At 44.2% G+C, this 22,638-nt stretch overlaps 1 protein-coding gene across 1 annotated transcript in view; it reads right to left on the reverse strand.

Annotated features, from left to right (window-relative positions):
• Positions 1 to 22,638, reverse strand: part of SETBP1 (SET binding protein 1) — a 365,051-nt gene that overhangs the window by 115,716 nt on the left and 226,697 nt on the right. Inside the window, 1 exon segment of the mRNA XM_005865758.2 lies at positions 4,545 to 8,004. Within this exon segment, the coding sequence (XP_005865820.1) occupies positions 4,545 to 8,004 (3,460 nt within the window).

Below are 22,638 nucleotides of genomic sequence, written 5' to 3' on the forward strand. Positions count from 1 at the left end.
TCATTTTATGGCTTTTGCCAGCTTAAGAAATGGTTTCCCATTGTTTACTTAAGCACAAGCCCCAGAGTGCAGGAGGAAAACCCTCTAAATCACAATCACAATATTCTTTCACAAGCTTATCTGTCACGATCCCCCAACTTTGGATCCTAACCTCAATAGGACTAGAATAAACACCATTTCCCAAATGTTTCTAGGGTATTTCCACTTAGATACATTTGTCTACATGGCTTCCTTTCTATGTTGTGTTTGGCCCAACCCCTCCCCATCATCGCGGCTCTCCCAAAGCTTCTTCCATCCTTCAAGACCCATCTCGAATGGTAACTACTCTAAATAAGCATTTCTTGGTCCCACCCGTTCACCCCCATGGAAACATGGAGGTGGCTCACCCTCATAAGGACAGCCTGGCACTCTCTCTATGACTTTCTGGTGGGTCTTTTAGTCTGCCGTATACCATACTTTCAGTTGCACCTTATTATCTCCCCTTTATTATAGAGGAGACATTTCTGGATTATAACATTTTGAGGGCAAAAACATTGAGTTACTCATCCTTTATTTTCTACGCCAAGCTATGCATACACTAGATACTACTTTTACAGTTTTCTCTTGTCTTTATCACTTCCCCCTGAATTCAGCCCATTTACATTAAGTGCTACATGGGCCCAAGCTTAGGCCACAAACCTAGCAAGTATTCATCCCCATCACTTTTTTGTTTATAGAGTGAAGAGATGGTTTTCTGAAGAGTCCTTCCAAAGGCACCATCCTTATCTCTTCCCAGAGACAGGCCAGCCCTTGGAAGGCATGCTTTCCTGATTTCTCTAGCCAAGAAAGGCTCCATGTTGTATCAGAGCCAAGTCTGTCAAAACAGTGACTTCTCTGCATCCACACCTGAATCTGCCTAATTCTCCAAAGCCACAGAGGTATAAATAAAACTTCCACCAGGACAGGGGGAGGTTTGCCAACTGTGGGAAGATAAATGGCCTGGGGACTTCATGCTCCAAAGGCAGAAAGGCTGGATTTCTTATTTCAATGTAGCAAAAGGGATTCTGTGAGCCTAAGGTTTTTTTTCCCCCCATTGCCAGAAAGTTATGGGTCACAACATTTAATTTGATTAATTCCTGGTTTCCAAAAGGAAACCTTAGGAGGAATCTTGGGAGGCTCAATAAAATAAGTATGTGCAATTGTTAAGACAGGAAAGGGGAAAAAATGACTTCCATCAGAGCCCACAAAGATTGTTTCCAGTCCCAAACATGGATCCCCAGAGATAGCCTGGAAACCAAATTATTGTCAAAGAGATGCTTACCTTTTACAATAGCTCACAGCAAAAGAAAACATATAGCTTAACATCTCTCCCATGACTCACCCTTTTTTTTTCTTACATTTTATCTCTTTCTGCCTTTCCCTTTCCCTCTCCCAGATTCTACGCTCCCTGTCTTCTAAGTCTGAGCTCTTCCACCAAGTAGACGTATATCCCTGAATGAATCACTTAGCCTTCTTAAGCTTCAGTATGCTTAACAGCAAAATAAGGTATTTATACTACATTATTAAGATTCTTTTACTTCTGAGTCTAAATGTAAATGCAGGCTTGTTCTAACTGCTCCCATACTGTTGGTCATTTTCGTGCTCTAATATGTTTGTTTCTAAGATGAAGACTACTTTCAACCCGCACACGGAGCAAGCTAATTTGTTGGTGAGAGTCAGTTATGAGAAGTTCTACCTTTGGATAGCTGAGATCAAATAGCTAAGTGAAGTGGCTGGAGCCAAAAATAAATGGGTTGAGTCACACAGATTAATACATGGACCAGAGGGATGTGTTTAGACACTTCACTGAACAGCTAATTAATTGGCCAACATGGTCAATAACTTGGGCACTCTTCCTACCTGCCCAATCGGGCTGTGTATGTTTGTTCATATTCAAATTCCTTTGTAAAAATTCACAGAGATGTTTAGACTCCTACACTATCAAGTCTGGTCAGAACCTTTATTGTCACAGTTTCACTCGGGAAAAGTGAGAGTCAAAAAGATGAGGTCTTTCAGCTGGTTAGTGCAGGAGAGAAGACTGGGCAGGTACTTATAATCCTGCTAAAGCACATGGCAGCCATTGGCTAATTAATCTTTCATTTCCTCCCACAGGATGACCCAAAATTCCACTTGGATTAACAAACAGTCTACACTTCATTAGCTTTCCATTTTTTACCCTTTCTTTTTGCCTGGTCTTAACTTTCTCCTCCCATGAGACCTCTTATTCCTTCTATTTCATTTTTAGAAAAGTCTCCTCACACATGTTTCCTCTGTAGAGTTTTCATGGCATTTTATCTATGCGGTTAATTCCCTCATCTGAATGACTGCTTGGAAGAGGTTTTGTATTATTTTTGGCTTGGGCATCCACTTCCTACCGGTGAGTGACACCGAAGCTGCCTCCCAAAATGCCCCACAGTGCTGATAAGACGAACTGGCAAAGGGCAAGACAGAAGCCACAAGAAGAAGTGGAGTCAGCCAGACTCAAGGGAATCCAACTACCTTCATGGCAGGACTCTGATATACAGGAGGTGAGCTAAAGATTAGTTCTCAGCATCCATTCATCATGAGTAGAGTACTTGACATTAGGGGATGCAGAATGGCCACCTGGCTAATAATGACATTGACCTAAGACATAACACATCTAACTCAACTCTTCTCACTGTTTGTGGGAGCCTGGACAGCAGTGGTCAAGATGTTTGAAGTTCCTGGCATGAACTGAGGTCAAAGTATGGAAAGATTGTTTCCATGTGGTCTGAACAGAAAGAACATCACTCACACTATCGACCTCTTCGACCACCTTATGATAACCTGGCTTTGAGAGCACATTCTGACTACGCATTGTCAACCTTGGACAGGTTTGCTCTCTGGGAATCTGCTGCATATCAGCATGCCTAAGACAGTGATGCCTGGTGGAGAGAGGTGCGAATAAGGGCTGATAAAGCTTCTTTCAACTCTGAGAATCTGTGGGTTGCACCTTCCCACTATTGATCCATTATTTGGCCTCAGGCAAGCATTTTTATAAATGGAGATTCAGCAGATGGTATGCTTTTAGAAATTAGGTATAATTTCTCATGTGAAAGTTTGATCTAGCAACTCCTGCCCTACTGGGCTTAACTTGGGCTTTGCACAAAGAACACCAAGCACTGTCAACAGAGCTTGATGATGAGAAACGGGAATCCCAGATGAGCATATCCACTTAGGGCAGACACAAAGTTTGGGCCATTTATCACCTGAGCAAATTCAGGGGACCTGACTGCTAATTGGTCTCTTCATTAACCAAGGAGAACATCTACCACGGCAACTCACAAGCTAGGGGCAATTTGGGGCGACCTTTAAGTAGCTTCTAACTCATCTATTTCTTCCTGAAATCTGTTGGCCTAGAAAATGTCTAATTCTTTATGAATAGTTTGCTCTCACCTCCACCAATTATGGACTCCCCGGAAGGAAAAGGACAAGCAAGGGGTACACATAAACAGAGGTGAAACACTACACCCAAATCTTAAACAGGGATAATTAGTCTTTTAAAACCAACCTTTGGCCAGGGGTTATGTGCTATTTTGGGGTGAGGGGAACATGAGAAATCCTTTTAGCTTCTGCAACTCCTAGAGGAGTGCCTATGCTTTTCCTAGTAAATTACTACTCTGTTTTACAGCAGTCTTATCTATGTGATGTGTGAACAGGGATAAAGAGATACTTATGCAGAAGTGTGACTCTTCCATGGCAAGGAAAGTCTGTATGGGTGGGCAGTTTAGCAAGGAAATTCTGCCAGCAACTGCCACGGAATGAGCTTTTTGTAGTACCAACCAACACTTTAGAGATTAGTGGGCAAGTCCCACCCCAATGAACATGCCAAGAGATGCAGCAGTAAAGTCCCCTTGGGGGCACAAGGCTTGCAGCACCTCTCAGCCAAGTTCTCTCCCTTTTGTGCAGCAAAATGACAGTCAGGGTTCTATTTTGGCCAGCTTATCAAATACCTATAAACAAAGAGAGGACAGTATAGCCTGGGCCCATGAATCCCCTACCAGGAAGACTTCAGGATTTACTGGTCATCAGCTTCCAATGGCTCAGTAGACTTCTCAACCTAGGATGTGTGACCTCTGGAGAAAGCACATCAGAGAAATGAGTTGTTCATGCACATCCAACTTTGACAATCTTGGGATCCTGTTGGCATTCCTACTAAGTGTTAGAGTCTTTATCCAACTAGCAAACTGTACCATCTGATCAGATGAGAATGTCAGAAGAGCACCTTTAATAAAAAGCATAAAGATGGTTGTAGTCTAGGAAGCTGTGGGGCTGCCTTCAGGCCCACAGTTCTCAGGCAATGGCTCCGAGAGAGTAAAGACAGTAACTACCAAGTAAACAATGTATAAAATGTACAGCAGACTCCAATGGACAAGATGTTTATGTGGTTCTTACCTCTTTGCAAACTAGTGAATGCAACGTGCCAAAGATGGCGGACCTCTAAAGAGCAAATCCCACCATTAAATAACAGGATAGTCCCAGTTTGAAGAAAAACTTGGCCTTACCTGGAGATATGGAGGAGTCGTAAGAACTTCTGTCCTTGCGGTTCATCTTGAAGGCTTGGATGTCCTTTTCCCTGTACGTCCCAAAGCCTTCGTAGCTCCTCCTTTTACTCCCACTCATGTCACTGTCCCACTTGTCATTCGAAGGGTTCATTTCACTGAACACGTCCAGGCTCTCTGGTCTTGTGCTGCCACTGTCCCCGACACTGCCTGAGTACCTTTTTGTGCATGAGTCCACAGGCTCACTGCTCAAGTCACCTTTGTCCTTGGCCTGCGTCCAATGCTGGGCATCAGAAAGTGACAGCGTCGACAGGGTGTCCACCTCAAAGTTGTTCTTCGAAGCTTTGTGGCTGACTTCACTGTGCTGGTGCTTCTGCTTCTCCTTATGCTTGTTCTTCTCACTCAACAATGGGAGCTCTTTGTCTGCGCTACTCAGCCGCTCGCTCAGGATGTGGCTGGAGAAGCCCGTGGCTTTGCCTGCAAAGAGACCACTCAGGTTGTCGTGGGTCCCCAGGATCCGGTCTTCCTTGTGCTTATGCTTGTGTTTATGTTTCCTCTTGTGGAGCCGACCACTGGACAGACTGGCACTGCCGACCTTGGGAGGATTCAGGGATGGTTGCATGTCACCAAGGCCCATGCCAACAGGTCCCTGCAGGTGTACTCCATGCTTTGCTTTATGCTTCACTGTACCGGACATCTTCATGTGGGAGCTTGTGTGGAACTGAGGTGGTGGCACTGTTGGCCTCATGAACGGGGAAGCTGCTCCGAGCGTGTGCGATAGGTATAAAGGAGCTGGGTACTGACTGTAATAACCAAGGTTCATCATAGGCATTGATGTGTAAGGCATTCCATAGGGTGCATAGTAACTTCCACTGGGAATAGGGTAGCTGAACCCTTGTAAAAAAGGCACCTTTGTCATGGTGTCATTGGTTTTTGCAGGCCTACCACGCTTCTTCTTTGACTTCAAGTCTGAAGTCCTACGAAGATAGAGCAACGGGTCATACTGGATATATGGCACCGGGTAATAGTGATCAAAATTTATCCGAAAAATGCTGGGATACGGATTCTCGTGGTAAAAGGTGTAACTCCGGTGGGAGATCCTGAACACCTGGAACTTGGTGATGAGCTCCTCCAGGTCTGCCAGAAACTGGAGATCATCACGGTTTTGCAGGCTTTTCCGTTTCCTCTTGTGCTTTGGCTTCTTGAGGCTTTCATGGGCCAGGAAGTTGTCCACAATGAGATGCTTCTGCCGGTGGCCATGCCGGTTCTTTGTGCTGGTGTCAGACGGAATGGCCTCCGGGTTGTCCAGGGAGCAGAAATCAAAAGAGTACCTCCGTCGGGATTCTGAACTCTTCTCTGCTTGGTCAGACGTGCTATTGTTGTCTGTCCCAATGCCACTGTCGCTTGGGATCGTCTCCTCACTGTGCGACTCGCTCACAGGGGACAGTGTGATTTCCTTGAGTGACCCGATCTCGCAAAGATGTGAAGGTGAGTTGGCCATCAGCCTGGGTGGAGACAGCTTCCAGGTTCCACTATGTATTCCCTTTTGGGTTTTGGTTGGAAGAGCACTGATGGGCTGGAGATTTGGCATAGTTTTCAACTCTGAAAAATTGGTTTCAGTGCTGGCGGGGCTCAGGTTGCCATTTAACCCACCTAATTGTGTTGAAAGTGGGTGCATAGTTGCTGGTGAAGACGCCACAAGTGACTGAAAGTTGGAAGGCACGGCTGGAACATCCGGCTGGCTAGAAACAGGCCTTGGGTGCTTGATGGCTGTTTTGGGTTCTTCGGATGGGGGTGGCAGCTCTGCTCTTGGCTTCCTGCCCCTCTTCTTGCCAATGTAGATGGTTCCCCTTTTGCTGACATTAATCTGCTTGCCCAGTTTGCTCTCAATTGCTGCTGCCCCAGGGCTGGTCTCCGGGGGAGCTTTAGCCTTCAGAGCAATGTTGCTGGAGCAAGACAAGATCTGGTTCAAGATATTTTTCCTCTTGAGTGTTTTCATCTTATTGATCGTTTTGATGGTCTTCTTATCCAACACCCCAAGCTTTCCAACTTTTTTATGAAATTTCATCTCGCTCATGGGTTTGTCCTCTCCTGGCACTAGTTGAGCCAACTTAGCTAAACTGCGTCGTCTCTTTCTTTTCTTGGTGCCAGAAAACTCCCGGCTGATGGGACTGACCGGACTGGTGGAAGTCCCCTCATGAATTGTCTCAACCGTGAGTAAAGGCTGCTTCTTTGGTCGTCCCCGCTTCTTTTTGACTGGCGTGATCACAGTAAGACTGTCTGTGTTGGTGTAGAGAGGGCTGGATGGGGTGATGGGATAAGCAGATGGTGGTTCCACCATCAGTTTATCCGAGGTGGCCATGACTGCCTCCCGAAGCATACTGGTGGGTTTGGGTTTGCTGCACGTCCACCTCCGTTTGGCAGCAAATTTTGGATGTTGGATTTCTGGCAGCTTTCTTGATGGAGAGTGATCTTTGCATGTTGGAGGCGTCATGACCACGGTTGGCTTCCTTTGCTTAGACACAACTCCTGGGGCAACTTTCTCGACGTTTCCACCCGTTTCAAGGCCAATGGAGGGGGACTCGTTCTCTATAATTTTACCCAATTTAGGGACACGGGGATCTTTCTTATTTCCCTCAGAGTTGGAAAGTATCCTGTTAACTACTTCACTGCTCATAGTGATTCCAGAAGCCAGAGCTTTCTCTGGCATGATCTTCTCCACCACTGCCTTGATGGACTGTCTCTTTTTCCTTTTATGGCTGGTTGGGTCTAGACAGGGTGCCTTAATAGGGATGGTAATCCGGACATGACTCGAGTCATTCTCAGGATTACTGATGGAACTCCCATTCTGCCTGGCTGGTGATGCCTCCTGGGCATGATCTGCAGAGTAGCCTTCCCTTTTCCCTTCTGTATTGTCAAATGCTTTCTGGGCATTCTTGACCCAGTCCAGGTCTGGGTTTGGTATGGTTTGACTTATCACATCTTTTTTACTGGACTTTTTCTTGCTGCTTATAGTAGGTGGCTCTGGGGGCTCCTTTGCTCCTCCCCCATCTTGATCCACCAAGGGCTGAAGCCCATTGCACTCGGCAGAGCTGCTGGGTGGGGCTGGCGAGCTGTGGTTGCTTGGGGATGGAACCACACCTCCCAAGAGCAGATCTTTGCTGCTGTTGGACAACTGACTCCATGTGTTCCCTGCACTGCCTTTCTTACCCTGGGCCTTTGCAAAGGAAGCCACGGGCTCAAGAGCTGGGATCTTGCTGGTGCTTGCAGTTTCTCGGCCAGATTCTGGACTGATGAAGCAATTCTGAGTGGCAGGTCCACTGTCAGAGTTGGTGGACCAGTCCATGTGATTCTGGCTGATGCTTTTTTGCTGGTGCTTTGGTTTTAAGGTGTCACTGGTGAAGTCTTGTGGGAGGCTTGGGTCATAATGGAGAGCTGAGTGTTTCTGTGGCCGCTCGTAAGCCTAAAGGTGGGCAGAGTGGAAGGAGAGAGAGAGAGAAACAAAGATGAGTATGTTGGAGCTATTTAAAATTCAATGTCAAAAGGCTTAATGATATGAAAGTTGGAAACCGCTACCTTTAATTCCAGAATGCTTTATGGAGGTTTTTTTCAGTTGAAGTAGTAAAAACATGACGCACTATTTTGAACATGAATAAGGATGCTTTAATCATGTCTGCCCCTCCCCGCCCCGCCTCCTAAAATACAGCAGGAATTGTAACCTATCTTGGTCAAATGCAATCTGAGAACTTAAACTGTTTAGAGCAGCAGTCGCCAACCTTTTGGATCTCATGGACCACCAGTGGTCCGCGGAACACCAGTTGGCGACCAACCGCTGGTTTAGAGAGGGGAGAGGACCTAAAGGTCATTAGTTCAATGCCTGTATTTTACAAATGAAGAAGCTGATATTTCAACAACAGAAAGTCCTGGCCAAGATGTCAGTGTCCAGGACAGAATCTGAGTTTCCTCACTCCCTACGTTTTTTTGCCCAACTCAAGCTGCCTCTTACATCTACCCCGGCTTCTCCTCAAACGCACAGCTCCCTTGCTGCCTCCGATTGCAGTCCCTTTCTGTGTGTACTTTATATTGGACTTCCACAGCTCTGCAGTAGGAACCACTGTGAGGAGGCAGAGCAGCACACGCTGAGGAGTTCAGGGGGAAGTTTGACGGCTATGGGGGAAGTGGGCCAGTCAAAGGCATGGAGAGAAAATGAAAGAGCCGTCCAACCTGGGCTGGCTCCAGCAGTGGTGCTGTGTTGGGGCGTCAGGCCGCTAAGGCATCCTTACGCCACATTAGGCAGTGACTGCTCCCCTGAGGAAACTCCTGGATTCTCTCAAAAGGAACCTTGAGTCCCCTGGACAAAGGTGCCAGGAAAAAATCATTATCATTCACGATCACACCTCTGAACCTGTCAGCTGTGGTTTCCCCTGCACCGATTCTAAATGAATGTCTTCAGACTCTGGAACCTTCCTCAGGGGAGGCAAACCCTGTGCTGGCGCCAAGCATAACCAGCCTCTATAACATCATAAAGGGAACGGATAGTGAACACATCGTTCTGAGGTATTAAGCCTATTTTTAATATAGAGATGCTTGCATGGTTCCAGGTAGATTTCAAGCCACGCTACCAATACAAAGAAGCATTCCTCAAAGTTTATTATTAGTCCCATTTTACACACAAAGTAGTAAACTTACAGCATATTACCCGAACATTTGTTTAGGAAGGGAAAATGCTAGTAAATTAAAGTAAACTTTGGACAATATCCTCACGGAGAAGTATATGATGATTGGCTTAGTGAAGTTTTAACCTATAATATCTATCTATCTATCTATCTATCTATCTATCTATCATCTATCTATCATCTATCATCTACCTATATCTGCTTGCCATGGATGCTTTAGGATTTATGCTCTATTTGAAAACACTTCTTATAGTCCTTGTTAAGAGTCAAAGCACAAGACAGCAGGAAGCATCACAGGCAAAATGCAATGGAGTAAAATAACCAGTTTCCTTCATCCTAGTTCCTGGAAGACCTAGACTTATTTCCTGCCTCCTGGAATTTATGAAATCCTCTTTGTATTTCCAATATTGGATTATATTTCTTAAGTAACATGAGAGTCTCCCCAAGCTAAGCCTGTAAGTACCCAGAAGAAAATTAAGAAAAAAATTACTGAACTATTTCTTCATCACGTGGTTCATAGGAGATACATCAAAACATCATCAACATCTAGAGAACTGAGCCTGTCCTGAGTTCCTTCACTGGGTATCACTGCTGTGAACAGAGGCTGCTAACCCAGTTTTTGGAAATAAGTATAGAAATCCATGGTGATTGTGGGGTTAGAGCAGTGATGGCGAACCTATGACACGCATGTCAGAGGTGACACGCGAACTCATTTTTTTGGTTGATTTTTCTTTGTTAAATGGCATTTAAATATATAAAATAAATATCAAAAATATAAGTCTTTGTTTTACTATGGTTGCAAATATCAAAAAATTTCTATATGTGACACGGCACCAGAGTTAAGTTAGGTTTTTTCAAAATGCTGACACGCCGAGCTCAAAAGGTTCGCCATCACAGGGTTAGAGAGCAATGGGTGGAGGTGGAAGAGGCATAGAGAGGATAAATGGGAAAAATAAAATAAACATTTAAAAAAAGGAAATCTTATTTATGGCATAAAATATTAAATGGCACTTTCTTATGTATTATGAATCAGGGCTTTGCTAACTCCTGACTTATGCTTTGCATTTTAGTTGCACTATATGTATACTCAAAGTTGGCAGGTCTACAGGAGGACTTAACAATAAGTTTCTCACCCATAAGGGTAACAATATAGTTGATTCCTTATCCTACCACACTTTTGAGTTAGTGGTGGCACTTATTAAAAAATCATATTGGTATAAAAGGTGTAAGTTACTGTTTTTGACTTGGGTAAAACAGGACTTAGAGTCACTCCCCTTCCCTTTCCTCTACCTCAGTGGTTCTCAACCTTCCCAATGCCGCGACCCTTTAATACAGTTCCTCATGTTGTGGTGACCCCCAATTTCATTGTTACAAGTTGAACATAATTAAAGCATAGTGATTAATCACAAAAACAATATGTAATTATATATGTGTTTTCCGATGGTCTTAGGCGACCCCTGTGAAAGGGTCGTTCGACCCCCAAAGGGGTCTCGACCCACAGGTTGAGAACCGTTGCTCTACCTCCTGCCACCAACCCCTCTCTGCTCTTGGAGATCAGGACACTAAAGTCACAGAGGGGCTTCCTGGTGATGCTGGAATCTGGTCACCAATTCCTACCACTTTTTCTCTACTGCCTCACCTTCTTCTTGGTTTCTAGTAGAGTCTTTAATGAACTCTTTCTTTATGTTTTAATCTCAGTCGAATCCCACGAGGCCCCCTACCTTATAGAAATACTCCTATTATAAGTTTTTATAATAAAACCATGGATCTCATCTTTGTTATACTTATCACAGTTTTCACTTTACAGTCGTTTTGTGGACTAATTGAGTGAATGCCCGTCTCCCTTTCTATCCTATGTGTATACACCATCTCAGAGGTCCCAAGCACAGTGCCTGGCAAGTAGCAGGCACTCAATAAACATGCATTGAATAAATAATGGAGCATACATTTTACTATGGGTATTGCATTTTGCAAACAGTGAGATTAATGACCTGTGCATTACGACATACTGTCTGCAAACATAATCACCCCCTCCAGCCTAATTTCTTATGCCATTCCTTCTGCATGAACCATTGTCTCTCCTAAATATTGTGACATCTGTCATAGTCCCTATATGTGCCATTTATTTGTGTACTTTTCCCTTTCCCTGTCCTAGACTGTAAGTACCTTGAGGTCAGAGACTCTCATTCATCTTTTTATCCCCAGTGCCTTCTACAAAGCAAACCACCCAGAAAGTTCCCAATAGATGTTTGTTGAATGAATGAACAAAATAATATTTGAGCTGCCTACCATCATCACAAAATATATAGCTGCACACAAAAGACAATAAATCACCCATCAATTGTTTGGTCATGGTTCGCCATGAAACTGGGCTGCTCAAATGTATTAGGTGTTGAACAAAAAAAAAATCTTTCTCAAATACTAAGCACTAAAGGAACTTGCAAGGTAGCTTCCCTTCAGTGCAATTTTTACTGTGAGTCCTCCCCCAGCTCCTGTTAATTGTTTCGCTTTCCAATTAATTCTGCCTTTGGGGAAGGCCATGTGGCTGTCGGGAGGGGGGACTTCGCTCTGGCAGTTGAAAGGTGGGGCCTGCTCACTTACACCCAGGGCGGGCCAGCTGCAAGTAATGCAGTTAAGTGTGCCTGGTTCCTGGGCTTCCATCTGGAAGCTGCCTGATCCCATTGTTCCTGCAGATCAGCTGCAATCTGCCTGCTGGGAGAGTCAGGCAATCAAAGGGCAGGATGGACAAATGGGAAGCCCAACAAAGGATCAGGAGTAATGGGGGAAATGGTGCTTAAACCCTGCACTTGTATGGGCTGCAGTGACAAGGTAAAGAGGACCGAGGGGGGTGCTGTCCGAGGGGTCTGGCAGAACAAGGCTTTATTCTAGCGGTGGCTGACGGCTCTATCTGTTGCATTTCAAGAAATCCCATTTCTTCATCTGTCAGCCATGACATATTATACACACCATGGTGAGGCTGTCAGTTTCAATATGTCCTTCACTGAGAATTAAGCACTTACTCCATTGAGACTGAGATGGACGTGGCAAACCTGGCCCCGAGCACAATGCTGAGGCGAGTGGGAGAAGTACCAGCTCTGCCTCCCACCCTTCTCTAGAGGTTTGGGGATTTGATTCCCTATTGGGGGGGCGGGGTAGGGGTCTTATATCCTTGACTGGGGGCTTAGTAATCCATGCAGCAAGGTTTCCATTTCCCCCTCAGATGATGAATTTTTCTGGGGGAGAAAACCTGAATCTTTTAAGGCCTTTTGTACCACCCTCAGCAGGGCCATCTCCTAAAATGGTTCACAAGTAAGGGAAGAAATGATGCTACTCTACATTGGGCCAGTTATTTGTGTGGAAAAAATCTTTTTTAAAAAAATATATTTTTATTGATTTCAGAGAGGAAGGGAGGGGAGAGAGAGATAGAAACATCAATGATGAGAGAGAGTCATTCATTGGCTGCCACCTGCATGTCCCACACTGGGGATGCAGCCTGCAACCGGGCATGTGCCCTGACCAGAAATTGAACCTTGACCTCCTAGTTCAGGGGTGGGCAAACTTTTTGACTCGAGGGCCACAATGGGTTCTTAAACTGGACCGGAGGGCCGGAACTAAAGCATGGATGGAGTGTTTGTGTGAACTAATATAAATTCAAAGTAAACATCATTACATAAAAGGGTACGGTCTTTTTTTTTTTTTAGTTTTATTCGTTTCAAATGGGCCGGATCCGGCCCGCAGGCCGTAGTTTGCCCACGGCTGTCCTAGTTCATAGGTCAATGCTCAACCACTGAGCCACCTGGCCGGGCTGGAAAACTCCTAGCATGTCTCTTTGGCTGCTCCTCCACCCCCATGAATTGACTGCTTGTGGAACTCATAGGCACTTTGAAGATGTGGGTCAGTTTTATAAGAACAGTGCTTTCTGCATATTGAGCCCAGGCCAAATATTTGTTCACAGTAAGACACCATTTAGAACACATTGGACAGATTTCTCTCCTAACGGATGTGTCTATATGGAAGCAACTATCCCCTCCCCCATGACCAATGTATAAATCATATACATTTAAATTTTGTACAAGTCAGAATTCTTTTTTAAAAAGCACCTTATTTTCATTTACTTTTTAAAATGAGCATTAGCTCACTGCATAACAACTTCAAGATCCATAAAAGCGGGAAGAAAATCAATCCCTCGGCCTTCTCTCGGGCTTCTCTACAAAGCACGGGTTGTCTCAATGAGAGGGAAGATAGTAATTTGGGTCTGAGAAAAATCATATAACTCATCAGAAATTAAGCATGACTTTATGGGAGATGAACCACTCTTCTGGGTTAGCTGTCTTCACGCTGCTTTCTGCTGACTTCGCTACTTTAAATTTACTATTTGTGAGATATTTTGCTTTGCATGAGCAGGAAAATATGTCTGGGTATGAAGAAGGGAGGGAGCTTTAGTTCCTCATTTGGCACTTGGTGCTTCTCAGGATACCAGAGCCACCTAAAGCACTGGTTATCAATACAGATTCCCGGGCCCCACTATACCCACATACACATACCAATTTGCCATCTTCCAGGGTTGGGCCAAGGAACGTGCATTTTAAATGCTCCCCCAGAAAATTCTGATGCACAATAAAGTTTTAAAGCCACTGATCTAATGTTTTAACCCCCAAATTCTTCTGGGTGGGGCTCTTCTGTGGTTGCTATGACATTTGGGCACTTTTGGGTGGTAAATATGCAGAGCAAACACCCATAGACCTGTTAGGATATGCAGTTTGGCACCATGGAGCATTCCTGCTTTGCTCTTTGAACTTTGTAATTTAAATAGTGAGAAACTCTAACATGGCCCCCTGTTTTGGTATTCTAAGTGCACTGCAAGGTAAGGTGGACAGAAGGGTCATAATATGGATGGATGAGGATACTGCTCTCCCAGAAAGGACTAGGCAGGCAGGTGTTCATGACCTCCAACTCTGGGGTCTCTATTTCCCCAACTCATCCTGGCTGATCCCTGGACCTCCAGGGAATCTTGATATTCCATCCCTGAGGCTTAAAGCAGATACTCGAGCAAGAGCTGAGGGTAGGAGACAAGGAAGGCAACCACGCATGTCTGACTAAAGGCTCTCAACTCAGGCTGTACATTAGAATCATCCAGGAAACTTCGTAAATAACACCATACCTGGGATCTGGCCCAGAGCAATTAAATCAACCTTCTAGAGGTGGGGCCCGAACAGTAGTACTTTTTTCCAACGCAGACAGAGTTGAGAACCACTGGATTATGTCAAAGACAGGGGTCTGGGTTAGGGACTAAAGAGGCTCTGATGTTATCAGGAGATGTTCCAGCTCAGTGATTTTCAAACGTGTTCCACAGAGTCCTAGGATTTGGTAAAGGCATTTCTGAGCTGTAGCCAGTGGATTGGGCAAGAGGGATGCTCCAGACCACTCTTTTAACCCCCATGTGAACAGAGTGGCCTTACACAGGATTCCATTTAACAGAAGGGAGGAGAGGAGAGATGCTTCTGTCACTCAAGAAAATATTTTGAAAATTACCATTTAGGCCAGGGGTGGGGAACCTTTTTTTCTGCCAAGGGCCACTGGATATTTATAACATCAATCACAGGCCATCCAAAATTATCAACTTAAAAGTTAGCCTGCTATATTTGGTCAAACATTTAATTAACTCACACCTAATGCCTTGGCAGGGCCAGACCAAATGATTTCTCTGGCCTTATAAGGCCCACCCCTGATTTAGGCTCATGAATAGGAGGGATGTACATGCCGGCTTTCACTGAACTTCCCCCCAACATCTTTCAACCCAGTTCATTCCTGCATTTGCTAATGGTATGTATAGAGGAATGCCACCAAGTGCCCTCTTTGAACCAAGGCTTTATGATGCTGAGTCCATAGAATCCTATGAATGTTTGTGTCCCTCCAAAACCCACATGTTGAAATCCTAAACACCAAAGTGATGGTCTTAGGAAGTGGGGTCTTTGGGAGCACAATGTGGTTAAGTCACGAGGGTGGAACCTTCATGAATCTCTGCTCATATAATAAGAGAGAACCTAGTGTTCTCCTGTTCCTCACCGTGTGAAGACACAGAGGAGATGGCCATCTATGAACCAGGGTCTGCTGACAACTTGACCTTAGACTCCTCAGACTCCCGAACTGTGAGAAATAAATTTGTTGGTTTTGTAAGTCACACAGTCTATGGTATTTTGTTATAGTAGCCCAAATAGACTGAGGCGATGGGATACAGAAAAGCTACCCGGCTCCTAAATGGGCATGAAGTTTCCAATTACATATATATAGTGAATGTGTCCTCATTTCCTGTGACATGAATTGCCCTGGGAAGTCACCTTGATGTGGTTCCCACAGGAAACATTCCTTATTTTCTATTTGGGGCATGTGAGTGATACTAAAGCACTCTTTTCACTGGGGGTGATAACAGCTCCTGCAAAGACAAAGGTCATTATCATATGCTTCCCTGAGTACACAGTGATTCTGCATAATAAAAATAATCACTAACTTGGGTCCAGTCATAATGGATTAATAGGCCTTAGACTTAACCTTTCTATGGAAATATAAAACTGGAAAGAAAATATATGGAGCAACTGTTTTCAGGCATTAGACAATAAAGACTGCATTTTAGAGAGAAGGGAAACTCATAAGGACTCACAGTATCCCTAGTTTTCTGCCTGGGAGAATGTTTTAAACTTGGGCAGAAGGAAGTGGAACCCAGAGAGCTATGCTTTCACTGAATGAAAAACAAACAAACAAAAACAGACATCAGAGTTGGGGGATCCTGAAGGGACTAGAATTTGGGGGAGAAGGTACCTGAGAAGGTGGAGCTATATAGAAAAGAAACCCTAGAAGTTTTAATAGGGATCCTCTATGTCTTTGGCCAAATTTTATTCTGTACTTGAGGGTAAGACTTCATGAAGTCTAGCATAAACTTGCTACTCAGGGGGACTTTAAGCTGAGCGAGGATCCTGAGGCCACATACTATCAGGCAACATTGGATTTCTGACTAGTCAGAGTGGGGTGGCCTTAATGACTATCTCAGATATTACATTGATCTCCCATGAATAGTACTCATTAAGCGTAGAATGACTCTAGCTCTAGAATAAAGGCTACTCTAGTCCCTCCCTAACAAAGACTAAAAAGACTCCACCATAAGATAAAGCTAATCTGTCAGTAAATTAACTATTGACTATTTAATTATTTCCTAGCCAAACTATTTAAAGGAAAACAACAAAATCCAGAATGTCTACAATGTAGTATCCACAATGTCTGGGACACAATGGAAAATATACGTGATAAGCAGAAAAGAAGGCAAATATGACCTACAACCAGGAGAGTAGATACAGATTCAAAAGCCATATGACGATGTTCAGGTATTTAAAGGAAAAGATGGGCATAACTGAGGAACATATGGGGAATCTCAGCAGAGAGATAGCAACTACACCAAAATAGCAAAATGAAAATTTTAAATCGGAAAAATGCAATGTCTGAAATGAAACATCATTTGGTATTATATATCACTCAATAATATTCCTGGATGGGCTTAACAGCTTACAGGACACTGCAGAAGGGAAGTTCTGTGAACACAAAGAGAAGAAAATAGCATTATCCAAACTGAGAGAGGAGGAAGAAAGATTTAAAAAGCCCAGCACTTCAGTGACTTATGGAAGAGTATCAAGCGTTCTAACATACATATAATTTGAATACAAGAAGTAGAGGAGAGAGAGGAGTGCACATAGATTCACATAGCTAAGCAGCTCAACAAATCCCAAGCAGAACAAACACTCTAAAAGCCACATCTGGGCACAATGCAAACAAATTGATGAAAACCAAAGATAAAGAAACAATTTTAAAAGCACCCAGAGAGATAGATACATTATTATGGAGCAACTGTTTTCAGGCAAAAGTAATGTCTAACTTTTCGTAAGTCAAGCCAGAAGACAATGAAATAATACATTCAAAGTTCTAAAATAAAAATGTCAACTTAAATTTCTAAACCTATGAAAACATCCTTCAAAAATGAAGGCAAAATAAAGTTACTTTTAGATAAACAAAAACTTAGAGAACTCATTGCTGGCAGACCTGAATTACTAGAAATGTAAAATAAACTTCTTTAAACTAAAGGGAAATAATGCCAGATGGAAATTCAGTTCTACATGAACAAATGAAGAATGTAGAAATTGCAAATATGTGGGCATCTATACAACTTAATTCTTGGCCTTAAGATCTTCAGAAAAGCAACTACTTAAAGCAGAAATAATAACAATGTTTCATGTAGCTTATGACATTTGTAGAAATAAAATATCCTATATAACAAAGAGAGAATATGCAAAGTGACTGTTACTCCACTGCGAAGATGGCAGCGCCCACAGTGGAGGCGGGGGTGGGGGGGTGGTGGTTTTCGTAGCACAAGATGGCTGCACCCACAGCAGAGGTTGAGTTCCCGTAATGAGCCTTAATGAGCAATCAGCAGGGACCTGAGGCTGCGCCCCCTCAACCCCCCCACCCATGGTGCTTGACAGGAGACCTCAGGCCGCTCCCCCGGCCCTGGTGCCAGGCCCAGGGACCTCAGGCCATGCCCCCCACCTGGCAGGGCTTGACGGGGGACCTCAGGCCACGCCCCACCTCCTGGCAGGGCTTGATGGGGGACCTCAGGCTGCGCACCCCCACCCGATGCTGGGCCAGGTGACCTGAGGCTGCAATCCCCCCCCCCCCAAGCAGGGCTTGACAAGGGTGGGACTGGCTGGATCTGGATCTAGCCCAATGGGGGTGGGGCCAGCTGGGTCTGGGTCTCGGGTGATTTCGAGGTGCACCTGGGTGGGCGGGGACTTGACTCTGGGTCCCGTGGTGTGCCCCAGACTCTGACAGAAGGAAGATTTTCATATACATTTTATTAACTTACTTTCATCTCTGACACTTCTATTATAGAGAAAGGGCAAAGAGCAATATTAAAATATTTCCACTAATTAATCCCCTTTTAATGTGCATGAATTTCATGCACCAGGCCACTAGTATAATAATAAAAATGGTGCTTACACCTGAAGGGATGTAATATCAGTTCAAAGTAGGCTATGATACTTTAAAGGTGGATATTGTAATTTCTAGTGCTGCCACTATAAGTAATAGTGGTAGCCCAGATGGTGTGGCTCAGTGGTTGAGCGTCAACCTATGAACTAGGAGATCACAGTTTGATTCCCAGTCAGGGCATATGCCCAGATTATGGGCTTGATCCCTAGTAGATGGCATGCAGGAGGTAGCTGATCAATGATTCTCTCTCATCGTTGATGTTTCTATCTCTCCCTTTCTCTCTGAAATCAATAAAAATATATTAAAAAATAAAAGTAATGGTAGTATATCTAAAATGTAAACAGAAGGAAACAAGGATACTATTTTTTTTTAAATAAATCCAAAAGAAGGCAGAAAATGAGAAAAATGAATGAAGACAGATGAGATAAATAGAAAATACATTGTATGATTATAGACTTAAACTCAACATCACTAATTACATTAAATACTATATATTAAACACTTTAATACAAAACAGCAACCCCCAAAACAGGGAGTAGACTGTCTGACTGAATTAAGAACTAAGACCCACCTATATGCTGTTTATAAGAGATACACTTAAATATAAAGACACAGATGGATTAAAAGTAAAAGGATGGGACAAGATATACCACACCAACACTAAGGGTAAGAACTCTGGGCTAAATCAGCATAATGCGAAACAGGCTTCAAAACAAACAGGCCTGCCAGAGATAATTTAGGGACATTTAAAAATGATAAGAGTTAATTCAAGAAGAGACAATAATCCTAAATTTGCACCTCATAACAGAATTTCAAATATATGAAACAAAAATTAAGAGAATTAAAGGGGAAAAAAACCAATTCCACAATTGAAGGGATTTTAACACTCCTCTCCCAGCAACTGCTAGAACAAATCCACTAACAACAACAACACAAATTAGAAAAAATATACAAAAGATTTGAACAATACTCTCAACCAAATTAACTTCATCCAATTGCAAAATACCTTCACCGAAATAAGTTGGGCCACAAAACAAGTAGAAATGGCCAGTGAGCACACATGCAGGTCCTCAAACATTATTTGTCATCAGGGAAATGCTGACTAAAACCACAGTGAGATGCCACTCCATATCTAGGAGGATGGCTAATATTAAAAAGATTCAAAAACAAACAAGTGTTGACAAGGACATGGAGCAACTGAAACTCTCATCCATTGCTTGAGGGAATGCAAAATGGTACCACTTTGGCAAATGTTTTGGCCATGCCTTTTAAAGCTAAATATGCCCTCTAACCAGTCAATTCCATTCCTATGTGTTTATCCAAGACAGATGAAAACATGTGTCCACAAGTAGACTTTTCTAGAAACTTCATAGCAGCTTATTTTCAAGGAGATATCACCAGGAAACGGCCCAAATGTTCACCAGGGGTGGAATACACAAACACTTGACTAAAAAGAACAAAGTATGAATATATTCCACCACAGGGATATATCACACACAAAATTATGCTGCGTGAAAGAAACCAGACCGCCCAAAAGTACAGACTGTATGATTCAATTTAAATAAAGTTCTAGAAGAGGAAAAACTAATCTATTAAGAGATAAATCAGAACAGTGGTGGCTTATAGGGGAAGGTGGGGGTGGGAAGGGTCCGAAAGGAAGTTTCTAGAGGTAATAAACACGTTTTTATCATGAGAGGAATCTGAGTTACATAGCTGTATCCAGTTGTCAAAACTCTCTGAGCTGTAAACTTAAGATCTATACATTTCAGTATATGTAAATTTCACCTCAATTATGTAAAAAGGGAGAAAGTACATCAAACAATCGTTACTAAAAACTCCCTAGACTCCCTCCCACCCCCCACACACACCCATCAAAGCCACTCTGTGAAACTTAGGGAGGTTTTCTTCCCAATGAACACCAAGGGCGGCCAGAGATCATTGTTTACCCTCCCCCAGTCTTCACTCAGCTCTCTGCTGCACAGGAACAGCTGACTGAGCTGATCCCAAAACAATGGAGCCCAAATCAGGGAGGCAGGTGCTTGTGGCTTCTGCAGGGCCCACCTAGCCTTTCCTGATTCCTGGCGGCATCCTTGACCTGGGACACCAGGTAGAAAGGTGAAGCTCACCTCCACGCCAGCCACAGATCCACCTTATTGGAGGTAAGGAAGGAAGCTTGACAAGAACCTGCTCACAAATCAAAGCTAATGCTGCCCCGCCTCCTCTGTAAATCATGTGAGATCCATCTGGGTAATGACTCCTCCAGTGTAATTCCCTATTAAGAGGCTTTATCTGGAGAGATAAGCAGCTGGTTTCTGTGTCACTAATTGCTGTCTGCTGTGATTTTAAAACATCTGCACCATTGTGCTCTTCATTTTCATATTCTAATCACCCTGAAACTTGAAAAAGGTACATCATTGATTGTTTCTATGGGTTAATTAGTACACAGTCTCCTTGTAGAGACAATTTAGAGGCAGCCCGAACCTCAATCAGGAAGTTTGTTTTAAAAATTAATAACATCGGTAGTGGCTGGAGGGACTGTTATGCTCAGGGACATAGCGGGACTCTCCTGGTGGGAATGCCACCCTTTGTTATGCTGCACAGAAGAGGGACCCTAACAGCGCATGGGGCAGGAGCGTGGGGAGTGGTGGCAAGCTGGATGCAGGGATACAGGACCTGGCTCGGTACTGTGAACTTGACTGCTGTCTCTGCTGCCTTCCTCCCTTGCTGTCCCACTCCCCCTCTTCTAACTAGCCAGAGCCCCTTATCCAGTTAGCACAAATCAGGATTTGATGAGGATTATCCAAAATATCTGGAGGTGAGTGGAATTTGTCAAAGCTGTAAGAGCATGGGAGGTCACTTCATACCTTCAAGTCCATTCGTTTGTGCCTGTCCTCACCTCAACTATGGCAGGGGGGAGTGAAGGGAGGGTGCTGGAGTATAAATGAAAGAGCTGGACCACAAAGGACAGCAACACTGGAACCCAGACCTTCTCAAACTTAAATTGCATGTGCTTCACCTGAGGATCCTGTGAAAATGCAGATTCTGGTAAGGAGGTCTGGGGCAGGGCTGGCATTCTGCCTTTCTAACAATCTCTCCAGGGTGGTTCAAGGTCAATCATTTGAGATGTGTTGATCAAGGCCTCTTTTTCAAGCCCTTGACCCATGTCATTATTCCTCAGATCCAGGGGTTGGGAGGGAAGCTTGGGTTCTGTGCGGGGGTTTGAATCCCAGCTCCATAATTAAGGAGACAAGTCACATAGCCTCTCCTTTCTTTCTTTCTTTTTTTTAAAAAAATATATTTTATTGATTTTTTACAGAGAGGAAGGGAGAGGGGTAGAGAGTTAGAAACATCAATGAGAGAGAAACATCGATCAGCTGCCTCCTGCACACCCCCTGCTGGGGATGTGCCCGCAACCAAGGTACATGCCCTTGACAGGAATCAAACCTGGGACCCTTCAGTCCACAGGCTGATGCTCTATCCACTGAGCCAAACCAGTTAGGGCGCCTCTTCTTTCTTAGCTTCCTCATTGGGAATGTAACCGCAGTGCCCATGTCAAAGGGAAGTTGGAAGGATTAGAAGTTGATGAGTGTGAAGCATTTAACACAGTATCTGGCCCACATAGTCACTGTATAAATATAGCTATTAAGCCTATGTATTCTTCAGTAAACTGCTTTCCTGAAAAGCAACATCCACCAGAAATGGGGGGTGGGGTTGATTCATTACCCAGGGAGAGTCTCTAAGCTCAGATGGTGGTTTCTTGCCCATCAACCATTCCAGAGGGCCTGGTGGCCACAGTCTGTGGCCGCCCCCACCCTCCACCTAGCCCAACGCTCAGAGCTCGAGGTCTTTCTTCACAGCCTCCTGGGAGCTACTTGGGGATAGGCAGTCCCAGGAGCTCACTTCTGCCCAGAATGCATTGTTCTTTCTATCAGAGAGCTTTCCTATTTTGCGCTGAAGTCTGTCTGCCCTTGGAGAGTTTTGGCAAGCAGAAAGACAAGCATCCCTGCATGTGTTGGCCTCGATCCAAGGACCAGGCTCTGCAAGAGAGGGAATGCACCCCAGGAAAGGGGCCCCCAGTCCCCGCCCACCCCCCACCCAGCAGTCTTTTGCCAACTCCAAGGTGCTTTTTCCAGGGGTCTGGAAATGTGCTATTGTGAGGGGAAAACATGACAAAAACGGGCTTCCAATTGTGTGACATAGAAATAAAAAAATTGCCTCTCAGCAGATCTGGAAGCCGACTAAAGGAAATGCAGAGTAAGAGAGAAAATGGTGTGGAGCTGCAGGGCGGCCACTCCAGCAGCTGTGGGCAGGCTCACAGGGGCTAATTGGAGAGCAGCGATGTCACCGAATCCTTCCAGAGGGGACCAGGAAGGCTCCGATTGAGCTATTCA

The sequence above is a fragment of the Myotis brandtii genome, unplaced genomic scaffold, assembly GCF_000412655.1.
Source record: "Myotis brandtii unplaced genomic scaffold, ASM41265v1 scaffold212, whole genome shotgun sequence".
Taxonomy (NCBI): Eukaryota; Metazoa; Chordata; class Mammalia; order Chiroptera; family Vespertilionidae; genus Myotis; species Myotis brandtii.